Source organism: Peromyscus eremicus, chromosome 22 (assembly GCF_949786415.1).
Source record: "Peromyscus eremicus chromosome 22, PerEre_H2_v1, whole genome shotgun sequence".
Lineage (NCBI taxonomy): Eukaryota > Metazoa > Chordata > Mammalia > Rodentia > Cricetidae > Peromyscus > Peromyscus eremicus.
This window is the reverse complement of record NC_081437.1, coordinates 23,164,970-23,187,765: the sequence shown is the minus strand read 5'-3', so window position 1 is coordinate 23,187,765 and position 22,796 is coordinate 23,164,970. Positions and strand designations below refer to the sequence as shown.

The following is a 22,796-nucleotide window of genomic DNA, read 5'->3' as shown; positions in this document are numbered from 1 at the left end:
AGTGGCCTGATCAAAGTCAGATTCTGAGTCAGCAGGTCTAGCTAGGTCTCGCTAGTGAAGAGTATTTCTCCAGGTTTACTGTGAAGGAAGCTGATACCAGGCATGTGCTACCACATGTGGGTTTTTTTTTTTTTTTTCTGGTTTTTCGAGACAGGGTTTCTCTGTGTAGCTTTGCGCCTTTCCTGGGACTCACTTGGTAGCCCAGGCTGGCCTCGAACTCACAGAGATCCACCTGGCTCTGCCTCCCGAGTGCTGGGATTAAAGGCGTGCACCACCACCGCCCGGCCACATGTGGTTTTTATGCAGATCAAACCCAGAGCTTCATGTGTGCTAGACAGTGCTCTACCACTGAGCTCCATCTCTAGCTCTGGAAATGATATTTGAGTGGGACCCCCTTTCTACCACTGAGCTCCATCTGTAGCTCTGGAAATGATATTTGAGTGGGACCCCCTTTCTACCACTTGTGCTACTCCTAAACAGACCCTGTCTCTCTGACCTTCCCTCTAAATTCACCCAGCCAGGAGCCAGAGGCAGCTCTTTACTCACTCTGTCTTTGGCAATCTGTCCCCAATCCCAGAGTCTATTCTTTACTCTCCAATGGTTCACAACATGTCATCCCTGGCCCCACAGCACTGGGGCTGTGTGGACACTACCCCATTAGAAATGCTAGTCCTTGCACATCACTATGTATCAAGTTGCAAGTGGCTGTGGGAGGGGGTGACTGCCTACAGGGAACTAGGAATTGGGATGGCATTGTCTTCCTTCACAAAGACACTGCACATTAAACCTAGAAAAACAGCCAGGGATGGTGGCGCACGTCTTTAATCCCAACACTCAGGAGGCAGAGGCAGGTGGATATCTGTGAGTTCGAGGTCAGCCTGGTCAATAGAGCTGATTCTAGGACAGCCAGGGCTACACAGAGAAACCCTGTTTCGAAAAACAAACTAACAAAAAAAGCCTGAAAACATACTCTTTATTCCAGAAATAGAAGCTTTTCAGTTCTTGGGACACGTTCTCCATTTCTGATGAAGAACAAGGCATGAAAAATTCTTCCCTCTGTTGTTAGCAATGACAAAGCACAGCTGATACCTGATTTCTGTGTGAGGTGGTGGGTAGCGGGGTGCTCGTGCCTGCCTCCTAGAGGGCCCTGAATGCCTCTGCTCAGCACCATCTGTATGAGTGGAAGAACATTTTGGCCCAAGGTGCCCTGACCCACCCACCCCCAAAAAAAACTTGAGTCCTAAGTAATGTATGCAAAGCATCCTAGGCCTTAAATACTGAGTGCTAACTCACAGATGTTTCCAACATTACCACTGCTGAACCGTTCAAGTTTGCGAGGCAAATTCATCCTTGGGCACCTTATTCACCACTGCTGGCTGGAAGTTGGGCTGTGGGTGTCCAGGCCTGCTGTTAGATAAATTCAAGGGTGTCGGAATGGACGTGGGAGAAGGACTGGAGGGCGGAAGGCGTTGTGGGAGGTTCCTGGTAGCTGTGGCTGCCAGAAATTATGAGATCAGTCAGAGGGAGGGAAGAGCCTGGACCACTGAGGAGGGGGAGCTGAGGAGTGAGGCATACCGGAAGATGGCAGAAGAGAGAGTTGATGGGCTAGGAGACCTCACAGGTTTATAATGCGAGTGATTCAGGGCTGGTGCTTACAGTCTCTGCAACTATAAATACCGATAGATGTTTTATGGGACAATTCTGGAAAAATGGAAGTTAGTTGCCTCTGGGTCATCCAGCAGACCACTGGCCACGGGAGCAGGGACTGTAAAAGCAGAGGGAAAGCAGTGGTTAATTGGCTTTAGAACATAAATCTGGTCAGGTTACTGTCTGTTTAAAATCTCCTAGTGACTTCTCATTGACTAAATAGAATTTCCCCGGGGTAAACAAAACCCTTCCAAGTCTGTCCCTGCTAATCTCATTGCATCATGCCTCAACACAGAAACCTATGCCCCGGGCCTGCCTAGCAACTCAGAGCTCTTGAAATGAGCCATGGCTTTGTTCTGGCCAGGTCTTGGGCTACTGGACCCCTTCACCCCATTCCTTGCTCTGTCCAGAAAATCCCTACTCTTCCCATCTCTGCTGTGAGCCTTCATAACCCTGCCAAGCCAAAGATACCCCCTTCTCTCTCTCTCTCTCTCTCTCTCTCTCTCTCTCTCTCTCTCTCTCTCTCTCTCTCTCTCTCTGTGTCTGTCTCTGTGTGTGTCTCTCTGTCTCTATCTCTGTCTCTCTGTCTCTGTCTTTCTGTCTGTCTCTCTGTGTGTGTCTCTCTGTCTGTCTCTGTCTCTCTGTCTGTCTGTCTGTCTCTCTCTCTCTCTCTCTCTCTCTCACACACACACACACACACACACACACACACACACACACACACACACGTATTGTTTTGCCATACTTGAACTTCACATGTTCATCAGCTGCTCATCTCACTGTGCTGAGATTTGCCTGTCTCCTGAAGGTAGAAACTTAGTTAACTTTGTATCACTCACAGGCTCCTAGAGCATGCCTAGGTATAATAGACACTGCTTAATATGTCTAAGGAATGAACATAAATCTATTCTCTACAGGAATTGCAAGACTGGTATGAAGGGAATGCTGCTTATGTCCCCAGGACCCAACCAGGCTGGAGAACAGCTCAAAGGCCTCATGCTGACATCATCTCTTTTCTTTCTTGGCAGCTGGGGTATGGCCGTCAATGTGTACTCCACATCTGTGACCAGTGAGAATCTGAGTCGCCATGATATGCTTGCGTGGGTCAATGACTCCCTGCACCTCAACTACACAAAGATAGAGCAGCTCTGTTCAGGTAGGCACCTGCAGCGGGGTGGCCCAAGGGAAAGGCGGGAAAGACTCACACGACTTGTGATTAACAGGAAGAGGAAGGGCAGGAAGAGCATGTGATACTCCAGCGCTTAGAGTTGAAGTCGGGAAACAGGCTAGAAAAGTGGAGAGCAGGTGGGGCATTCCTGGGTGACCAGAGCCAGGACAGACAGTGGAGCCACGAGTTACAGCATGGGGTCCCATGGAGCCACTCTGGGTCCAGCTCTTTGTTCTCTGCTGCTGCAGCCCTTGTGGGTACCAGTGTTCCCATCCAGAGAGAGAGGCATCGCCTGTCTGTGTCAGGTAGCTATGGGGCTAACCTACGTACTGAAGGGCTTGAAATGGCCCTGGTACATGGTTTGGATCAGTAAGTGGTCCTTTGGGGGCTGGGCAGGTAGCTCAGTGGTACAGTGCCTGTTCCAAATTTGCAAGGCCCTGGGTTCAATCCTTAGCACTACCAACAGGTAAATACGTAAATCGTAATCATGGATACTCTTGTAAAGCCAAGGGGAACCTAACCATATCTAACATGACAGTTGGACTGGCCCTCGCTGTAGGACACAGGGAGAGGGACCAGGCTTTGGGAGGCAGAGCAGCAGGGGGCCTGGGTGGTAGCTGAATGCCCTGCATCAGCCATGCCTCCTCACAGGGGCAGCCTACTGCCAGTTCATGGATATGCTCTTCCCTGGGTGTGTGCACTTGAGGAAGGTCAAGTTCCAGGCCAAGCTAGAACACGAGTACATCCACAACTTCAAGGTGCTGCAAGCAGCTTTCAAGAAGATGGGTGTCGATAAAGTAGGTGTCTGGACCCCTGGGGTCCATGAGGAGCTGTGTATCCCTGGGGAAGAAGATGACCCACCAGCCAGGGTGACAAGGGCTACTCGGTTCATTCCACCACATGTGTTTCTAGCCCTGACCCCCAAAAGGGGATGCTGTCCATCTACCAAGGCACAGTGAATGCACTTAACCCCCAAGATCCCACTGAGACAACACTTCCTTCCCTTTCTCCTCTGTGGACCTGCCCCACTCTGGATGTTAAGGCTCTTGTGTATTACCCCTGCCATGTCTCTCCAGAGGCCCCCCAACACATCAGCTGACTATCCTGCCTGTGTGGATCCTGAGCCTCCTGTTCGCACACAGGCAGCAGGGTCGCCTCCCACACAATGTCTCCTGTGCCTGTAGGAAAGGAATGTCCCGAGTTCCTCTCTGGTGGGGCCTGCCAGCCTGCTTGTCTACTCTGGTGCCAGGGGAGGGGGTGCAGACGGAGAAGGTAGATGTGGTTGTAGTCTAGGGGCTGGCTTTCCTGTACTCACAGCGGAAGGCAGTCCTACCCAGCAGGTGGTTAAAATGATCTGCTTCTGTGGTCTATTTCAGATCATTCCTGTAGAGAAATTAGTAAAAGGAAAATTCCAAGATAATTTTGAGTTTATTCAGTGGTTTAAGAAATTCTTTGACGCAAACTATGATGGAAAGGATTACAACCCTCTGCTGGCGCGGCAGGGCCAGGACGTAGCGCCACCTCCTAACCCAGGTGATCAGATCTTCAACAAATCCAAGAAACTCATTGGCACAGCAGGTAACATGCCCAAGCTGGTGGAGGGAGTTTGGGGGGCTGGGCCGGCAGGGCTATCCAGCCAGGAGTGCCCCCTGGGACACCGGCCCAGCCCTGCCAGCCTGGAGGAGACTGTTATCACGGAGTTCAGATGGCACCACCTGCTGCTCACCTAGATGGGGAGTCCTACTTTGGGGGTGAGACGGCTCCCAAAGTTGTTCTAAGAGGGGAGCCACCTGCACCAGGTATGGGAGCAGCTCACTGAGACCCAGGATGCTGTGTCTTAACATAACTAGCTTGTTTGCCTCAAGCTGGATGGGTCCACTATCCAGATCACTACCCAGGCTGGGCTCCTGGAGCCAGGATCCAAGCCCCTTATGGATCCCTGCCCACTGGATACTCAAAAGCAAGAGTTTGCCAAGCTTGATCCTGCCTTTTATCTCTTCCAAAATCCCGTCGCCCAGAGATGCGTTTCTAGAAAGGATCCCTTGCTGGGTTGCTAGGAACAGTGAGAGAAGCAATAAGGCCTTTGGGACAGCAGGGCTGTGGCCAGAAAGGGGAGCAGCTCCCGCCCGCATCTGACCCGTCATAGCAGAACCACCTCCCCGTTTGCACTGCTGTCTGCCTGGGCCGGTCCTCACCCAGCCGCTTGCTTTGCATTAGAAGCTGTCTAGGGAGGCGCCCCGTCGCTAAAGAGCAAGTAGCCACAGCATGCAGGCTGTGCTAGGGAGGAGCCTGAGTCCTCCACCACTGCGCAGATACTAGTCCAGCCCAGCAGGGGGAAACAGAGCCCAACCTGAGAGGGAGCTGGAGGGGTGGGGCTGAGTTTCACTGAGGGTGGCTTTGGCTTCTGCTAGGACAGACTGCATCAACTGCTCTCCAGGGTCTCATCTGTCAGTACTGAAGGCCCTGAACCCTCCCAGCTCCACTTCATCAAATTCACCATCCCAGTGTCCTGCATCCCTCCCTCAGGCCAGCTTCCTTCAGGCCCTGGTACTGAGATGGCCTTTCCTTTAGCTTCCCGTGGCACTGACGCTCCCAGGCTTGCCAAAGGGCTGTCCAGTTGTTGTAATGTCACATGTGGCCGAGGCTTGAGGCCTAGATGTAGATGCTCTTCCTGAGGGAGAGTGCCTGCCTGTTGCATGGTCTGCATACCAGGCTCTCTTGTGCTGTGTCGCCTCTTCTGACTCTTGTCCTCTGGACAGTTCCACAGAGGACGTCCCCCACAGGCCCCAAGAACATGCAGACCTCTGGCCGACTCAGCAACGTGGCCCCACCCTGCATCCTTCGGAAGAATCCCCCATCAGCCCGAAATGGTGGTCATGAGGCTGATGCCCAGATTCTCGAGCTCAACCAGCAAGTGAGTGGGATGGGAAAGGGTCGTTGATCCTGGGGACAAGAGGAAGGCGGGCAGAAGCGTCAGAGGCAGGAACATCTGGCATAAACATTTCTTTCTGCCTAAGCAGCTGCTGGACTTGAAGCTGACGGTGGATGGGCTGGAGAAAGAGCGAGACTTCTATTTCAGCAAATTGCGTGACATCGAGCTGATCTGCCAGGAGCACGAAAGTGAAAACAGCCCTGTCATCTCGGGCATCATTGGCATTCTCTACGCTACTGAGGTGAGCCCCCTCTTCACCTCCCTCCCACTACTCTGCCAAGACTGGAAAGCAGGCTAGACCTCTGAACCTGTGGCCACTCGGCCCAGCCCTCGTTTCTAGACCATGTGTGGAACCTGATCCCTCAGCCTGGCCACCTGGCTCATTTCTTTCCCCCCTCCCCTCCAGGAGGGATTTGCACCCCCTGAGGACGACGAGATTGAAGAACACCAACCAGAAGACCAGGACGAGTACTGAGGGCAGCACAGCGCCAGCCCTGACTGACTGTGGCTTCCCTGCCCCCTTCCCTCTGCCCAGCCCACATTATAAGTCCTTTCCTGCCAGCCAGCCAGCCGGGTGCTTTGTGTCAGTGCCACAGCACTGGGGAGCCGGGCAAGTGGGGTTTGGGAGGTGGGGGCTGGTGAGAGGACAAGGCCCTGTCGGGTCTCTCAAGTGGCACTGGCCCAGGGGACATCCAGGACCCCTGTCCACTCCCCACTCCTATTTATTTCCGTTGTCTCTATGCTGTGTTGGCCAACTCTTTCCAGGGTGCTGCTGTCACCCACAAGCCAGCCACCCGCTCCCCTGACAGCCCGCAGCTGTGTATTTGACAAAGTCATCGGTATATTTTTACTTACTGGATGTCCTTGCACTTTACCTGTTCCTTTCCAGGTCTGATAGCAGGGCTCGGGGCAGTCATCCAGGCTTGGCTCCCCTTCCCTAGAGCCGAGACGGGGGCAGGACTCACCAGTTCTTATTTATTTTGTCTTTTGACTTCTCTCGCAGTAGTTGGAGGGAAGGCTGGTATGAGGAAGGGGTGGGGGGCTGAAGAGGCAGTGCTGTGAGTCCAGGGATCAGGGAGAGAGAAGGGAGCGTGTGAGGGATAGAACTGACCTCACTGGGCTCACCCACCCGAGGCCCCTGCCTCTGCACCGAAGCCCAGCACTGCCCCAGGCTTCCTCTCCCCTCCCTCCTGCAGCCTGGTTATACCACACAGACTCTGCCTGGCCCCCATTTTCTGTCTGTCCCCCATTCTCCCACCTCCCGACCTTTGCCCCTTGGGCACTAGCCTGCATATGTGTTCACTTTTATTTAAATAAATTTGTGTGGTAAAAGTCCTTGCCATGTTTCCCTCAACTAAGCCAGAGCCAGGGATCAGAGCACATCGCGCTCTGTCCTCTTCTCTCTCCTGAGGGGACAGCCATGCAGCGCAGCCTCATGATATCAGAAGCCACCACTGGCCCTAGGCCAACTAGACCCAACTCCCAAGGCTAGGGACTGCTCTTAAGGCAGGTTTCCTGTGACTTTTTCAGGGAGATGTAAGATTGCCTCCCAAAATGGGGTGGCACCAGCAGGCCTAAAAATGACTTGTTCAAGTTGATGAGTAACATGAGTTACTCATGTTTTTATTATTATTATTATTCTCATATTATCTTGATAAGTAACATGAGTTTATTAGGGATGCCTTACAGGCCAGTGAATGACAAAAAACACCTCTCTACACACAACCCTACTGTAGGTGGAGCTTTTTGTCAGGACTTCCAGCTCCTCAAATAACCACACAGAGACTTATTATTAATTATAAATGCTTGGCCAATAGCTTAGGCTTGTTACTGACTAACTCTTTCAATTTAACCCATATTTATTATCTATGCTCTACCACATGGTGGTACTTTTTTTCAGCACAGCATATCATCTCCTGTTTCCTTTGCATCCGCTGGCAACTCCACCCTCCTCCTTCCCAGCGTTCCTTAAGTCTGGCTTTCCCGCCTAACTTCTTTCTGCCTAGCTATTGGCCAGTTGGCTCTTTATTAAACCAGTGAGAGCAAAACATCTTCACAGTATACAAAAGAATTATTCTATAGCATTTCCCCCTTTTGTCTAATTAAAAAGGAAGGCTTTAACTTTAACACAGTAAAGTTATATACAACAAAAACAGTTATCAAATAAGAATTAGTTACAATATCCAGTCCATTTGTATTTGGCAAATGTAGAAAAAAAAATACTCTATTAGCTATCTTATCTTTATGAATCTAAAGTTTTATACTAATTTATTTTTTATCATAACTAAGAAAAACTATAAGTCTAACTAGTCTTTAACTCCATCAAAGACCTCAGAAGGATATAATATGACCTAATGACAGGGACATCTGGCTGCCTGGACAGTCACCCAAAGTTCCTCTGTAACATTGAGGCCGTCTTTGGACTACAGGCCCAGAATATCTGACAGACATTTCTGAGAAGCAGGGAAATTTGAAGGACTGTCCTACCTTGTCTTGGCAAAGTTTGACAGTTGCTTTCTTTTGCATCCTGCTGGTCCAGTTTGGACAGTATACCGTCAGCAGTTGAGGCAAGGGCAGTTTCTTTGCCCATGGGCTAGCTTTTGCCACAAAGAAATTAAAGTCCATATGGAGTTTCTTCGATGCTCACCATCTTCTCTGAAGTAAATTGATGCTGCCAGGAGCAAATGTGTCTTACTGTCAAGAAAAGCCTTATGTTAGTAAAACATTTTATATGCCATATTCTGTAGGTCTTTGAAGTGTTTAAAGATCACCTGTCTATCTAAATATATCTGTTTAACCTTGAAAGCATACTTAATATGACTACAAGTTTGATCTTTATAGATGACTATTAATCTGTAATTCTCAATTATACATTACATTTTTAAATGAGCTACATAATTACAATACCCCAAACAAGAGTAGAAACATACATACAGTATAACAAAAATGACTTTAAATTTGTATCAATAAACCAAAATCTATACCAATGTAATATATTTAAGATTGATAGTTGTATTTTGGATTAAAGTAGATTCAATAATCTACCCTTTTATCTCATCATTTCTGTATCATATCCCCCCCCTTTTTTTTTAGAAAGAGATCTTTGAGGGCTAGAGAGATGGCTCAGCAGTTAAGAGCACTGGCTGCTCTTCCAGAGGTCCTGAGTTCAATTCCTAGTACCCACATGGTGGCTCACAACCATCTATAGTGGGATCTGATGCCCTCTTCTGGCATAAAGTCAATAGAGCACTCATATACATAAAATAAATAAATAAATCCTTTTTTTTTTTCCCCTCTGTGTAGCTTTGGCACTTTTCCTGGAACTCGCTCTGTAGCCCAGGCTGGCCTCAAACTCACAGAGATACACCTGCCTCTGCCTCCTGTGTGCTGGGATTAAAGGCATGCGCCACCACCACCTAGCTTAAATAAATCTGTTTTTTTTTTAAAAAAAGAGAGAGATCTTTGAATTTAACTCCTTTGCTTAGCTTTTTTCCTGACTATGACCAATAACAACTTGTAACCAACTCCCTTTAAATGACGACAAACATCCATAACCCTTTTCTTTTCTTTTTTTTTTTTTTTTTTTTTTAATGTGGGCATTGTTTTCTCTAAACTGCTTCCTGTTGTTTGGGGGCACTGGCATCTTTGGGGGAACCTTGAGAAAATCAGGATAATGATTAAGTCTTGGCTAGAGTAGTCTGTGAGGCTGGAACATCTTAAAGTTGTTCTGGATACAGAACTCCGAAGAAACTGCAACAGTGGCACTCTGAGATGCTGGATCACCTGGGTCATTCATTTTTATTAGTGTCTGGTCCCCTTCTCTGAAAATACATAAACTTTCAAAAGTAAATATATGTATATATATATAAATTACATCTGTATTAATACAAGTATAGACTGTGCGATATACACAGGTTAGCCAAAGATGACTTTTTGTTTTATGTTTGAGTAGGCAAATATATATTATGTGTCTTGTAGTTTTTCTAGGTTTATTTCTTTATGTCTGTAGCCAGGATTTTCAGAGAGTCTTCTTCAATCAAACTTGATGTTCTTTTTGTTTGTTTGTTTGTTTGTTTTTGTTTTTCAAGACAGGGTTTCTCTGTGTAGCTTTGCGCCTTTCCTGGAACACTCTCTGTAGCCCAGGCTGGCCTTGAACTCACAGAGATCTGCCCGGCTCTGCCTCCTGAGCCTTTCATTTCCTATGGGAACAAATGCATAACCTCTTCCCCAAAGCAACACATCTTTTGACTTCCCTTTTGAAGTCAAGACGTTTTAAAAATACTTAGGTTGGTTTAATCCAGCAGCCTTCTCAATCCAGTGTCTCTCAGCAGCTATTGTTCGTTCATCAGCAATCAAAAATTTCAAAACAACACAATAACATACAGGATCCAGACTCCCTGTGTGTTTTTCATCTTTACATAGCTTTTTTCTTTTATATCACTTTTTCTTTAAACACTTTATTTTGTTTTTAATTTTTTTCTATGACTCTATACTCTTTTTCTTTTCTCTCCCAAGCCTATGTACATTTTTAAACACACTGTAACCGATTTAGAGGATTTTTTTTCTGTCTGGATCTGTGTTTACTGCATGTCTGTAACCTTTTCTGTCTGCATGAGCAAATCCTTACATCACTGCCTTGCTTAGCTCATGGCATGCTGGTGGCTGGCTCCTCCCACCTCATGGCTGGCAGGAGCCATATTTAACACCCCAGCTCTGGGAAGTTTTTGGTTCTACGCTGCTGCGGTAGACATTTTAACCTAGTCTCATGCCATCGAATAGCATCTCACCCACTACTCATAAACCTCATACAAGTGCTCAGTAGCAGGGCCTCGTAAGGAGCCATGCCTTTCTTTGCCACTAGCACACCAAGCCTACCTGAGATTAGGCTGTCACCAGGAAGCCATGTTTGACTTTGTGTTCTGAACTTTTTTTTAAAGATTTCTCAGGCCTTATGTGGATGTAGGTGCCAGGTGTTGGGTGCTATTTGTAGGCAGAGTTTTTTGTTGGGACCACTGGCTCCCCAAAATAACCACACAGAGACTTATTAATTATAAATGCTCAGCTGATAGCTTAGGCTTGTTACTAACTAGCTCTTTCAACTTAAATTAACCCATATGTCTTATCTACACTCTACCATATGGCAGTACCTTTTCCAGCATGGCATGTTCATCTCTTGTTTCCTCTGCATCTGCTGGCAACTCTGCCCTCCTTCTTCCCAGTGTTCTCTTAGTATGGCTTTCCCACCTAACTTCTTTCTGCCTAGCTATTGGCCAGTTGGCTCTTTATTAAACCAATGAGAGCAAAACATCTTCACAGTGTACAAAAGTATTATTCCACAGTACCTTACCAAGTAGTTTTATATGGTTCTTGTTTCTAGAGCAGAACTGATGCAAACCTGGCCTCAGAGCACTACTTAGTGTTAAAGCACCAGAGGTGACTAACACTCAGACAGCATAAGGCACAGACAAAACTAGACAATGAGAAAATTGTGTTTACATGTACTCAATCCTTGTCCTTGCCAGGAACTGAGCCAGTTCTGGCAAACACCATCCAGTTGAAGTAATGGATGAAGTAAAGGATGGCTTGTCTTGCTGCAGTCTGGCACATAGACCCGTCAAATGGTAGCTTGCTGCAAGACAGTTACTCTAGTGAGGATTTGGAAAGATCTTGCCACAACAGGGGACCCTCAGGAGGGAGGAGGAAGTCTGGAGCTGTGGCTGTAAGATGAGCAGCCCAGAAAGTGGCTGTGGGGTGATGAGGGTATACTTGGCCAAGGAAGGTTTCATTCCAGTCTCCTATAGGCTGGACTACATGATAGCCCTGAACTGCTTTCAGACTGCTCACACCTCACAGCAGCCATGTAACAAAACAAGCCTGGAGTCCAGAGGACAACAGTGTCTACATGGTTCCTCTTTCTCTTTATTAATTTTGTGGGGTGTGTGTGTGTGTGTGTGTGTGTGTGTGTGCATGTGTGTACACTGGGGGTGAAAACCAGAGCAAGTACCCAAGCACTCATCTTACACCCAGCCCCCAAGTGGGTTGTTCTGTAGAGTAAGATGTAATGGGAAGGACTCAGAAACACTTCCATGTCATCCACACAGCCCTACACTCTTGGAGCATGTTTATCAAAGAGCCATGATAGCCAAGGCCCTGGAAGCCCAGCAAAGAACAAGAATACTGAAGTGAAAGTGAGCCTCTTGGGAATCGCTGAGGCCAGTGGTTCTCAATCTGTAGGTCATGACCCCCTTGGGGGTCAAATGACCCTTTCACAGGGATCGTCCAAGACCATCAGAAAATACAGATATTTACATTATGATTCATAACAGCAAAATTACAGTTTTGAAGTAGCAACAAAAATAATTTTATCCCAACATGAGGAATTGTTTTCAAGGGCCACAGCATTAGGAAGGTTGAAAACCATTGACCTAGACCATGCCTAACAAGGCTTGCTTAAGGGTAGAAATCTTGGTTAGAATTCAGACTCTTTTAAATATTTACTATGATTTTTTTTATGTATGTGTGTGTATCTATGTGTGGGTATGTGCCCATACTTGTGGGTGTTCTCTGATGCCAGAAGAGGGCATCAGATTACCTGGAGCTGTAGTGGAAAAGCCAGTTGTTTTTCATCACAAAATAGAGCCTCTTCTGCCACCATACATGTGACAGCAGGAATAAAACAAACAAACAAACAAAAAACCAACAAGAAAACGAGTATGGTTAGTGTCTGAGTAGAGGGAGACAGGGATCTGAGAAATTAACAGACTCATGATCAGCTCAAAGGCGTTCCATCTCAGAGCTCTCTGAGACAGTTAGCCATGCTCAGGCCTATAGGGATGGAGGATCCCGAAGGGGCTGCAAGGGTTGGTCATCCCTCACCCGTTTTCTCCCTCTGTGACCATCCCTCACACAGCCCCACGTCCTGCTTTTGTAAGGGTCATGTCACCTTTCCACTGTTTTCTAAGGTCTAGAGAATAAAGCCCAGATTTGGCAACCAAGATCCTTTTCCAATCTTGTCAAGTCCTGTCGTGTTGAACTACTACTAGTTTTACCACCCTAGACCCTTGCCTAAATTAACAAAGGCATACAAGTGAAGTAGCCTCTCCACTGGCCGTGATCCCCAACCAATGAAAATTCTCCCTTCCTAACAGCCACCTCAACTGTCATTTGTTTCAGGAACCCTTCCCTCATCCTCCTAGGGCTTCCTTCGTCCCACAGCTGAACTGCACATCCTGTAAGAATACGTACTGCCTTTAATCCCAGCACTCGGGATGCAGAGGCAGGTGGATCTCTGTGAGTGCGAGGCCAACCTGGTCTACAGAGCGAGTTCCAGGATAGCCAGGGCTACACAGAGAAACCCTGTCTCGAAAAACCCAAAGGAGGAGGAAGAGAAAGAGGGAGGGCAAGACAAGAAAAACGGGACTAGTCCCGTTTCCAAGCTGGCCAGGGCCGAGCACGCGCCGCAGATGTTAAGATAGGGATTTTTGCGCCACAGGGGCGGGGCCTGCCCGCCGCCGCCCCTCCCTAGCCCCGCCGCGCGGTGGCGCGGATGGACTACGAGTCCCAGGCTGCCTTGCGGCGGCGGCGGCGGCGGCGGCAGCGCCGACGTGGCACGGCGCGAAGGCCGTGCGAACTGGAAAGCCGGGGGGTGGCGGAGCCGAAGTCATGGCGGCCAAGGCAGCGGGCAGCGGGGGCTGGGAGGTGGTGAAGAAGGGCCGGCGACCTGGAGCCAGCGGCGGTGGACGAGGCGGCGGCGGCGCTGGCGTCGACCGCCGAGCGCTCGGGGAGGCGAACGGAGTGTGGAAATACGACCTGAGCTGTGAGTACCCGCCGCCGCCGCCCACCCGGGCCTGTGGGGCAGGGGCGCGGCGGAGCAGCTGCGGAAGCCGGGAGCGGATCCGCGGGTCCCCGGCCACCCCGGCTGATAGCGCAGAGAGAGGTGACCGTCCCCGCTGGACAGGTCGGGATGCGGAGGCCCAGCGAAGCAGACTCCCGAGTCGAAAGAGACTGGAATTCCGATCTCCATCTGTTCGGGCCTTTGCACACAACCCACTCAGCTGTCCCGGCCCTGGTTGGCCAGGTGTCCGAGCGGCTGGGCAGAGAGGCACCCGGGATCCTGCACGGTGCCCCTTCTAAAGTAACCAGCAGGTCGGGGAGGGGTGGACGAGAAGGCCAGCCCTGGGAGGAATGACCCGACATTCACTTCCAACCAGGAGTTAATCTCCGTGTCACCTGTTCCATAGTCTCCAGAGGAGGGGAGAAAACTTGCCACTTGTTGAGTATAGAGTTGTCATTTCAGAACCGACAAGAATTGGGAGTAGAAACCGTGCTGGAAAAATTCTGCCCTTACAGACTAGCAGCCAGAAACAGTGAGGCCCACCCTCTCTGTACATGAGCCTGGCTGAGCTCCCACATGCTTTGATTTGTCTGATAAAGAACTGGAAGAGCCAGGGACCTGCTGGTGGTGACTGCAGTCAGCCACCGGGAGGGCTCTGTGCTGTGCTTCTAAAGCTCCCAAGGAAGCAGGAGCTTGGGACAGCATCTCACTGTAAATGACTTAGGTGCCCCTGCAGAGAAGGGGCCACTGTGCCGTGAGTCCTGGGGTCTTGAGGGTGGCCCTGCTGTTTTCTACCTGTTTCCGGTCCAGCTCCAATCCAGACCACAAGCACTCTTTATGAGCGTGGCTTTGAGAAAATCATGAAGCGGCAGAATAAAGAACAGGTTCCACCTGCTACGGTGGAGTCTAAGAAACCAGCAAACAAGAAGCAACCAAAGAAGGTGACAGCTGTCACTAGCCAGAACCAGAAGCAAGGCCCGTTCCGAAGCCTGGAGGATGCACTGAAAGCCGTAAGTGGGCCTAGTCTCGGGGTGCAGAGAACATGTGGGATTTAGGACACCCAGATGAGAGGGGTTCCAGAAAAGATGGAAATGCCAAGGGACGGAATGTCTGCACTTCGAATAGAAAGGAAGTGGGATGTTCATAAGAAACGTAGGCGAGGAGAATGATGGGAATCCCGAGAACAAGATGGAGGTCATAGAAAAGCTGGTTTGGGGTCTCTGTCCCACAGGAGTGGTCTTTCACTTCCCGTCTTGCCCTTGAGTATGTGACGGGCCTACAAGTGTATGGCGTTGAGATCAGCATTCTCAGCTGTCCTGCCCCGTCCTTTCTTGGGGCCTGGGTGTGGCAAAATTGTAGCCTCCACATAGCAAAACCTCCTCCAGCCACTTTCCTATGCCTGTCCTTCCCTGCCCCTTCCCACTCACCATAGAAGTCTCTCTCCCTGGCAGCTGGATATAGCCGCTCTGCAGAAGGAACTGGACAAAAGCCAGAGCGTCTTCACTGGGAACCCCTCTGTATGGCTGAAGGACCTGGCCAGCTATCTCAACTACAAGCTCCAGACTCCACGGAGCGAGCCCACCCTGAGCCAGTATCCACATGGTTAGTGCCCCAGCCCTCACCTTAGATAAGGCCACGGACAGTCGGAAAGGGTGGATGTTCCTAAGAGCCCAGTACCTCCACTGTCCTGATTCAGACGTGGCTGTACAAGTGGCCGGGTCTCCTTGGGGAAGAGAGGGCTAGCCTCGATGCAAGGGCATCTCGACCTAGCACTCACAGAGGCCAATGGCCCCAGATTATCCCTACAGCCTCGTGAGCCGAGAGCTGCGTGGGATCATCCGAGGGCTCCTGACCAAAGCCGCAGGGTCCGTGGAACTCTTTTTCGATCACTGTCTGTTCACCATGCTACAGGAGTTGGATAAGACACCAGGTAAGAGTGCCCTATGAAGGATGACCATCTTGAGAGCCCCCTCCTTTTTCTTGCTTCCAATGTGGTCACCAGTTCCCTTCCCAACAAGAAATGTGCTAATCTCCGAAACGTTTTTTGGGAGAGGAGGGGAGGAGGAGGAGATTAGGATTTGGGCTCACAGCTGAAAAAAAAAAAAAAGCATGGAGTGCCAAGTCATACAAGTAAATCTGAGAACGTATGTCTCTCTAGGGGAGTCGCTACATGGGTACCGCATCTGTATTCAGGCCATTCTGCAAGACAAGCCCAAGATTGTCACCTCAAACCTGGGCAAGGTGAGCCCTAGGTGGTGCTGGGACACCCAAGGGTAGGATTAGGGAAACCAGACAGAATCTCCATTGTTAGGCTTGGTCGTGGGACAGAATAGCACGTAATACCATTAGGACGCCCCGTACATTTACGGTATTATGGAGTGGCTGGGCCGTAGAGAGGTCCCATGGCTTTCCTAGAACTGGTCAGCCAGTTTGAGGAGTTAAGAATGGAGGGAAGCATCACTGAAACCACTGAGCCACACTGCCATAGGGTTACACCATTCCTGGCACCCTTGGCACCTATAACCTTCTTCCCTTAGGATCTGTAGTACCAGTGTGCTGACCTATAACCTGCCCTTTCTACCCATCTCCTCAGTTCCTAGAGCTTCTGAGGTCCCACCAGAGCCGACCAGCAAAGTGCCTGAGCATCATGTGGGCCCTAGGGCAAGCAGGTTTTGCCAACCTCACCGAGGGACTGAAAGGTACTAGACAGAGAACTATGGATCGGTCTCTTCTCTGATGAGCCCTGTGTATGAGCCTGAGACTTGCTGACTTTTGGACTTTTGACTCTACAGTGTGGCTGGGGATCATGCTGCCTGTGCTGGGCATCAAGTCTCTGTCTCCCTTTGCCATCGCGTACCTGGACCGGCTGCTCCTGTGAGTAATGGGGGGACAGCGAGGGGAAGGCCCAGGGTGTCCACAAGAGGCTGTTTCGGCAAAATGGGATGCCGTGATCCTGGTCTCCATAGATGCGAGGAAAATCAGGACCAGCTCCTCCCACCTCCAAGTGTGATGGTGAGGAAGGAAAGGGAGGGAGCCATTGAGGGCTGGGGATGGGGTAGAGTTTATGCCCTTCTCCCTGTCCACTGGCTTAGCTGAGTTCATGACTGGAGCGCCAGAGTAGTTTCCAATAAGCCTGCTTCTTCTTTCTCTAGGATGCATCCCAACCTCACCAAAGGCTTTGGCGTGATTGGCCCCAAGGACTTCTTCCCACTTCTAGACTTTGCCTATATGCCCAACAACTCCCTAACCCCCAGGTAGGACTGCTTTGGAGCATGCATACAGGGGAGAGTTCCCAGTACAAAGTCAAGCCGCAACAGTGCATTTCCATCCCCCTTTCCCCAAAAGCCCTAGATTCACACCTGGAAGGTTCAACAGTAGATTTCAAGGGGCCTGTGAGGCCCAGAAATTATATATGCCTTTGAATGTGACAATGTGTGTGTGTGTGTGTGTGTGTGTGTGTGTGTGTGTGTGTGTGTGTGTGTGTGTGACATCAGGCAGTCTTTAGGGAGACCAGCTTCTCAAGGTGCTTCTGTGTCCAGAGACTCAGAGCACCCCAAGGCACTTCGTGACTCTCCCTTCAGGCCGGGGCTGAGCTCAAGAGTCACAGTTGCTCTGACAGCCTGAGCCCGGCCCCTCCCCTAGCCTGCAGGAACAGCTCTGCCAGCTCTTCCCTCGACTGAAGGTGCTGGCGTTTGGGGCCAAGCCAGACTCCACCCTGCACACCTACTTCCCGTCATTCCTGTCGCGAGCCACCCCTAACTGTCCTGCTGAAATGAGGAAAGAGGTGAGCCATCTCCCCTTGCCTGGAGCGCAGCTGCGGTCCGCCCTCTGGTGATGGTCCCTGGTGTTCCGCAGCTCGCTCCCACAGCCACCCGCCCCACTCACTTGTGCTCTCCCACGGAGTATGGGCCTGAGAGGTGGGAGGGTGGTCAATGGTGGCCTGTCACTTGTAGACAAGGTCCTTAAGCTAAGGCTGCAGGTCAGGAGCCTCACCTACCCCGTGACAGCGTCTCAGGGGTCTTGACAATACTTCTCACCCTTCATGGTAGACGTGTTGTTACCAGAAGCCCCAGCACCCTCCCTTTCACCGTCCTGAAGCCCCAGGGTTCTCTCTCTCTCTCGTCCTGTGCAGCTCCTAGGCAGCCTGACCCAGTGCCTGACTGTGGACCCCCTCAGCACCAGCGTCTGGAGACAGCTGTACCCCAAGCACCTGTCACAGTCCAGGCAGGTGGGGGTGGGGTCACCTGCCCTGGTGTACACAGAGAAGTCTCCTAGTGTGTGCTTTCCAGACTAGGGCTGGTGTGTCGTACCAGAAACACTGGTCACTGTTTGCCAGGCGCACACCTCTCAGTTTGCATGAGAACACAGCCGGAGTGGCCTTTAAAGGGCTCTGCGGGTGGGGGCCTTCCAGTGCTAGAACCCAGATCTTGGTGGGCGGAGGGGAACGGCCAGGGGGCTGCTGACTGAAAGGAACATGCTTCTTCTCCGCAGCCTGCTGCTGGAGCACTTGCTCAAGTCCTGGGAGCGGATTCCCAAGAGGGTGAGTTGCTGAGAGGATGTGGGAGGCTAGGGCTTGTCTGGGTTCTCGGTTTGTGCCCCTTGACCTCTAACCTCCCTTTTCTGTGCCTTTGGACACTGAGCATGAAGCAAGATGGAGGCTCAGGATCCTCTGACAGGCCAGGGCTCACCTTCTCAACTCATCTCTTGGTATTCTGTAGGCACGGAAGTCTTTGCAAGAAACCATTCAGTCCTTCAAGCTTGCCAACCAGGAGCTTCTAAAGAAGGGCATTGGTAGCAACGAGCATGTTGTCACCTGTGATACAGCCTGCAAGGTGTGACACCCAACCTCTCTGGCCATGTACAGTCCTACATCTGTCTTGACACACCCTGGGTTGGGCTTGGGTCACATCCCTGTCCCACCTGTCTGTGGATGCCCCCCCCCTCAAGCTTATGTGTCGGCCTAGCTTAGGACTTGCACTAGGAAGTAAAGACCAGGCCCTCTACCTCTGACCACTGTCCTCTCTGCCGCCAGGGCTTGTTACAACAGGCACGAGGTCCTCGGCCACCCTGGGCCCGGCTACTCCTGTTGCTTCTGGTCTTTGCAATAGGATTCCTCTGCCATGACTTTCGGTCCCACAGCTCCTTCCAGGGTAAGTGGTGGTCGGTCGTCTGGGAAGAGAACATGGTGGGGCACAGAGCTATATGTAGCCTCTCCAAACCCCACCTTGTCCTGAGGAGTTCTCAGTGCGTCAGTACAAACACTTTCAGCTCACTGTTCTGTGCAGGCTGGACTGGTAGTCCCTGGGAGAGACATGGTTACAGATTTACAGCAACTAAACACATGTTTTCCCCTTTTAACTCCTGAGGAAGAAGGTTTAGCCTCAGATTAAGATCATAGCTAGTAGGAAGAGAAAGATAACTAAGTGGTCAAACGTGCTTGCTGCCAAGTATGACGATCTGAGTTCCATCCCCAGGGTACACATGGTGGAAGTCCACATGAGTCTTCTGACCTCCTGTGCGTGCTGTGGCATATGCACATGCATGCACTCAATAAATTAGTAAATGTAATTTTAAAAAGATCACAGCTAGTAAAAGGGCAGATACTCAGACCTGAGGTTTTCTGACCTCTGAGTCAAGACTCTACCCATTGTCCCATTCTTCCTGTTCCTGACCCAGCAGAATGTATTCGGCCCCTCTGGCCTGCACTTCTCCCTCCAAACCTGTCTAGTTAGACCCGAGAGCACACGAAACTGCCCACTCTTCACTGTGCCTGCCCCAGGACCTGGAATGTCTGTCCTCCAAGCCCTTGCCCCTGCTCTCCCAGCTCACCAGAGGCTCCCTTTGCAGCCTCCGTCACTGGCCGCTTGCTCCGATCATCTGGTTTCTTGCCTGTTGGCCAGCAAGTATGTGCCAAGCTCTCTTCCTACAGCCTGCAGAGCTACAAGTGAGTTGCTGCCAAGGAGGGCAGGGTGGTGCGGTGGTCGGGGCAGGCATGGACAGTGGGAAGTACTTCAGATCCTCTTCCCCTTTTTGGGTTCTTCTTTGGTGAGCAAGTTGTCCTGGGGAAGCTCAGAGTATGCCTCTGCCCTCCAATTTCTCTACAGCTGGCTGCGGGGGACATTGCCAGCCTGTGGCTCCCACCTGCTTGCCGTGGTACAGCCCAGTTTGCAGCTGGCCTGGACACACACCAATGCCACAGTCAGCTTCCTTTCTGCCCGCTTTGGCGACAGCCTTGCTGGCTTCTTGCAGAGGGTAAGCTGGAGATGAGGAGTCGGAAAAGGACCCATCCTCCCAGAGACAGAGTTCTTGGGAGGGAGCAGTCCTGCATGGGCAGATCCCCTTGCCCTGGGCATCTTGTCCCATCCCCTCCCCGTGGTCCTGCTGCAGGTCCAGCTCCCTGAGGCCCTGCACCAGCTCTCCCACTCCTTGAGGGAGCTGCTGCTGCTCTTCCACCACAGTGTGCTGCTGCCCATGTGGCACCTGCTGCTTGTGGCCCTGGCCCGAGCCCAGGAGTACTGCCATGAGGCCTGCAGGTAAGACCTTCACTCCAGACGCCACCGCTTCCCTGGGGACAAAGGAACACGGTTCACTCTGTCGCAGCCACTCTGGGATGAGGTTCTGGGTTTCAGCTGCAGCCCTCTGAGGTGACACAGCCCCACACGTGACCCCCAGTCCCCTCAGACATTCTGCTTTTCTCACAGAGGAGAAGTGACGTGGGACTGCGTTAAGACACAGTTCACTGAAGCCGCCCGATGGACCTGGCTCTCTCTACAGGACGTCACAGTAGCTTTCTTGGACTGGGCACTTGCCATGATATCCCAGCAATAGACCCGGCCTACCTGGCCACTGGTTCCTGTGGTGGGCAAGCTGTCAGAGACTGGAGGGTAGAGAAGGCGGCTCTCTCTTCACTTGGTGCCTGAGTTCTATCTCCTAGGCCAGGGCCCGGTGTCTGCCTCACTTCCCCCATCTTGAGGGGACTGGGCCAGAGCTCAGCCTCCCGCTCACAGGTCTGCTGGGTATCTCAGGCCCAGTTGCACAGCTTCCGGCCTCCTTGGGCTGATAGCCTTTCTCTACTTCTCTCACCCCGCTCTCCTCCATCTCACCACGTAAACCCCCACAGCCCACCTCTAAAGAGGGAGGTAGCCTCCTGTCCCCATTCCTGGTCATAACTTCAACCACAGCAGAAAAAGGGAAGGACTTCAGAAGGGCCAGCACCACAGTGGGTGACAGCAGCTAGAGTAACCATCCATCAGTGGACATGCAGGCCACACGGAAATGACTGTTACCTCAGAACACCCAGAACAAGCAAGCCTTCTGAGGCCACTTGTGCCCTGCTCTGTCAGCGTCCTGGCTTCTCAGCACCGGTCCCCTCAGCACCAGAGCCTCTCAACATCTGTCGGATCTGTCCATGGCACCATCCACCTGGAGAGCAGCGCCTTCCATCAGCCTCTCGACATATGGCTCCTGGGTGGAATAAATGACAGCGATTGGATTTCTAGTTTTCCTTTCTTCTCATCTTCATGTGGGAACTTCCATAGTTTGGGGACAGAAAAATAGTCTTGGGCCTCTGCCCTGGGTATTGTACTGATAATTGAGCTCCTGGTAGAGAAAGTCCATCTCTGTCACTCAAAACGGGGTTCCCATGATCCGGTTGGCTCTGCTGGTTTTGTCTGGCTTGTCAAGTGATGCCTGTCCAGAAATTTGCTTCCATATGATTGGAAAAACGGGCAGAGTTGGGTGGTCTCCCAGTCCTTCATTTATTAATTGGTTCATTTTTATGAGACTGGTTTAGAATGCCAAGAGACAACCAGGGTTCATTGCTCTGAGACGACTCATTGCGAGCATGTTAGTCTGTCCCTTGGTCTCCTTAGGTCTAGTAAGTGTTGTTTCTCGGGTGGCTTTGTTTTCCCTAGAAGCACCACAGATCAGCAGGAGTGGCGGCCACTTCCTTTCCATCCCTCTCCAGTGGTCCCTGGAGATGCTCCTCTGTCCCTTCCCCAAGTGAATTTCAAGTAACAAGTTTAAAAGCATCTTGACCCAATTTATTTATAAGTAATAAAATATTACTTACTTTAGGAGGTAAACAGTCACAGCTGGCCACTCCTTGCAGGCTGCCTGGCCATTAACCATGACCATTGTTCCCAGTGAGAGATAGCCCTTTCTGTCCAAGGACCAAATGTGGTCTGCTAGGCCAGATTGTCCAAGTGCCCCATAACACGTCCTGTTTGTTCTTGTCAATCAGCCACAAACAGTTCAACCCTGCCTAAGGAATTGGAGAGGACTTTTACAGCCCGGGCAGCCACAGCACAAGACAAGATACTACGGTGTCTCAAGAAGAGTTAGAATGCTAGCCCGGTTTGCTGGGTTTTGTTCGTTTGTTCGATTGTTTTTTCAATCTGACATCCTTGGGCATGCCATGATTCTGTGCTGGCTTCTACTCTGTGGTGACTTAACTTGGGTTCATAATTTCTGATATTAAAATCCTTAAATATGCCAGGCGCACACCTTTAATCCCAGCACTTGGGAGGCAGGGGCAGGTGATTTTCCATAAGTTCAAGGCCAGCCTGGTCTACAGAACGAGATCCAGGGCAGGCTCCAAAACTACACAGAGAAACCCTGTCTCAAAAGACCGAAAAACAAAACACCCCATTGGGAAAGCGGCTCTTTTTCAAAAGGCCCCCACCCACCCCAAGATTGGGGTAGTACTGTGCTTTTCCTGGCTGTAGCCACGGACCACCTGCTGTCCATTACAGTAAGGCCAGACGTTCCGTTTCTGTCGGATCTCATGCAACTGAAGTTCAAGTAACATGCTGCAACACTGAAGGGCCATTTGAATGAGAATGTCTGTCCCACCATTACCAGTTCTTACTCGGACGTGGAAATAACACTAGTCATTTCTAAACAGTTTTTCTATTACAGTTTTCTATTGTGTCTCAGGTTTCTACCTTTGGTATTTCCACGTCCTCAGCTTTAGTTTTAGATGAGGGCGACATGACATGGTCACTGCCTGACAGATCATGTCTCTGAGCTCACGCCTGCAGCATTTGTAGTCCGCTCTCAACACCACCCTAGTGTGGCTTGCTTTCCACAGTGATGGGCGTGCTGCCCTTCACGGAGGTGTCTATATGGTTGGGTGACTTCTGAGCATTTTTTTGTTTTGTTTTGTTTTGTTTTTAGAGACAGGGTTTCTCTGTGTAGCTTTGGACCTTTCCTGG

General features: G+C 50.7%; 2 protein-coding genes across 6 annotated transcripts in view; both read left to right on the top strand.

Annotated features, from left to right (window-relative positions):
• Mapre3 (microtubule associated protein RP/EB family member 3) overlaps positions 1-6,308 on the top strand; it is a 51,585-nt gene extending 45,277 nt beyond the window's left edge. For 3 of the 4 annotated variants that reach the window (XM_059248591.1, XM_059248590.1, XM_059248588.1), the window contains exons 2-7: positions 2,676-2,803; positions 3,467-3,612; positions 4,192-4,393; positions 5,575-5,729; positions 5,836-5,988; positions 6,154-6,308. In XM_059248591.1, the coding sequence (XP_059104574.1) occupies positions 2,683-2,803; positions 3,467-3,612; positions 4,192-4,393; positions 5,575-5,729; positions 5,836-5,988; positions 6,154-6,222 (846 nt within the window). In that variant the 5' untranslated portion in view covers positions 2,676-2,682 and the 3' untranslated portion in view covers positions 6,223-6,308. The remainder of the gene's footprint in view (positions 1-2,675; positions 2,804-3,466; positions 3,613-4,191; positions 4,394-5,574; positions 5,730-5,835; positions 5,989-6,153) is intronic. The other variant, XM_059248592.1, reaches the window with a different exon arrangement.
• A 6,991-nt stretch (positions 6,309-13,299) lies between these two features.
• Positions 13,300-21,073, top strand: Tmem214 (transmembrane protein 214). Of its 2 annotated transcripts, XM_059248460.1 has the most exons (17): positions 13,300-13,563; positions 14,392-14,591; positions 15,033-15,183; positions 15,377-15,511; positions 15,740-15,822; positions 16,175-16,280; positions 16,374-16,455; positions 16,734-16,835; positions 17,224-17,365; positions 17,714-17,805; positions 18,073-18,121; positions 18,300-18,413; positions 18,614-18,731; positions 19,429-19,525; positions 19,686-19,833; positions 19,969-20,114; positions 20,283-21,073. In XM_059248460.1, exons 1-17 carry the CDS (start codon positions 13,410-13,412, stop codon positions 20,407-20,409), a joined length of 2,046 nt encoding a protein of 681 aa, XP_059104443.1. In that variant the 5' UTR covers positions 13,300-13,409; the 3' UTR covers positions 20,410-21,073. The 2 variants fall into 2 exon arrangements, with proteins under 2 accessions (XP_059104443.1, XP_059104444.1); XM_059248461.1 differs by lacking the exon at positions 20,283-21,073 and having other exon boundaries at positions 19,406-19,525; positions 19,969-20,109.
• The last annotated feature ends 1,723 nt before the right edge of the window (positions 21,074-22,796 follow it).

Excerpts from the sequence above, each read along its gene's own strand:
- Tmem214 (XM_059248460.1), top strand. The coding sequence starts at position 13,410 with ATGGCGGCCAAGGCAGCGGGCAGCGGGGGCTGGGAGGTGGTGAAGAAG. Across the intron at positions 16,456-16,733 it reads TACCTGGACCGGCTGCTCCT|GATGCATCCCAACCTCACCA; the intron begins GTGAGTAATGGG and ends TTCTTTCTCTAG. Across the intron at positions 19,526-19,685 it reads TACAGCCTGCAGAGCTACAA|CTGGCTGCGGGGGACATTGC; the intron begins GTGAGTTGCTGC and ends ATTTCTCTACAG.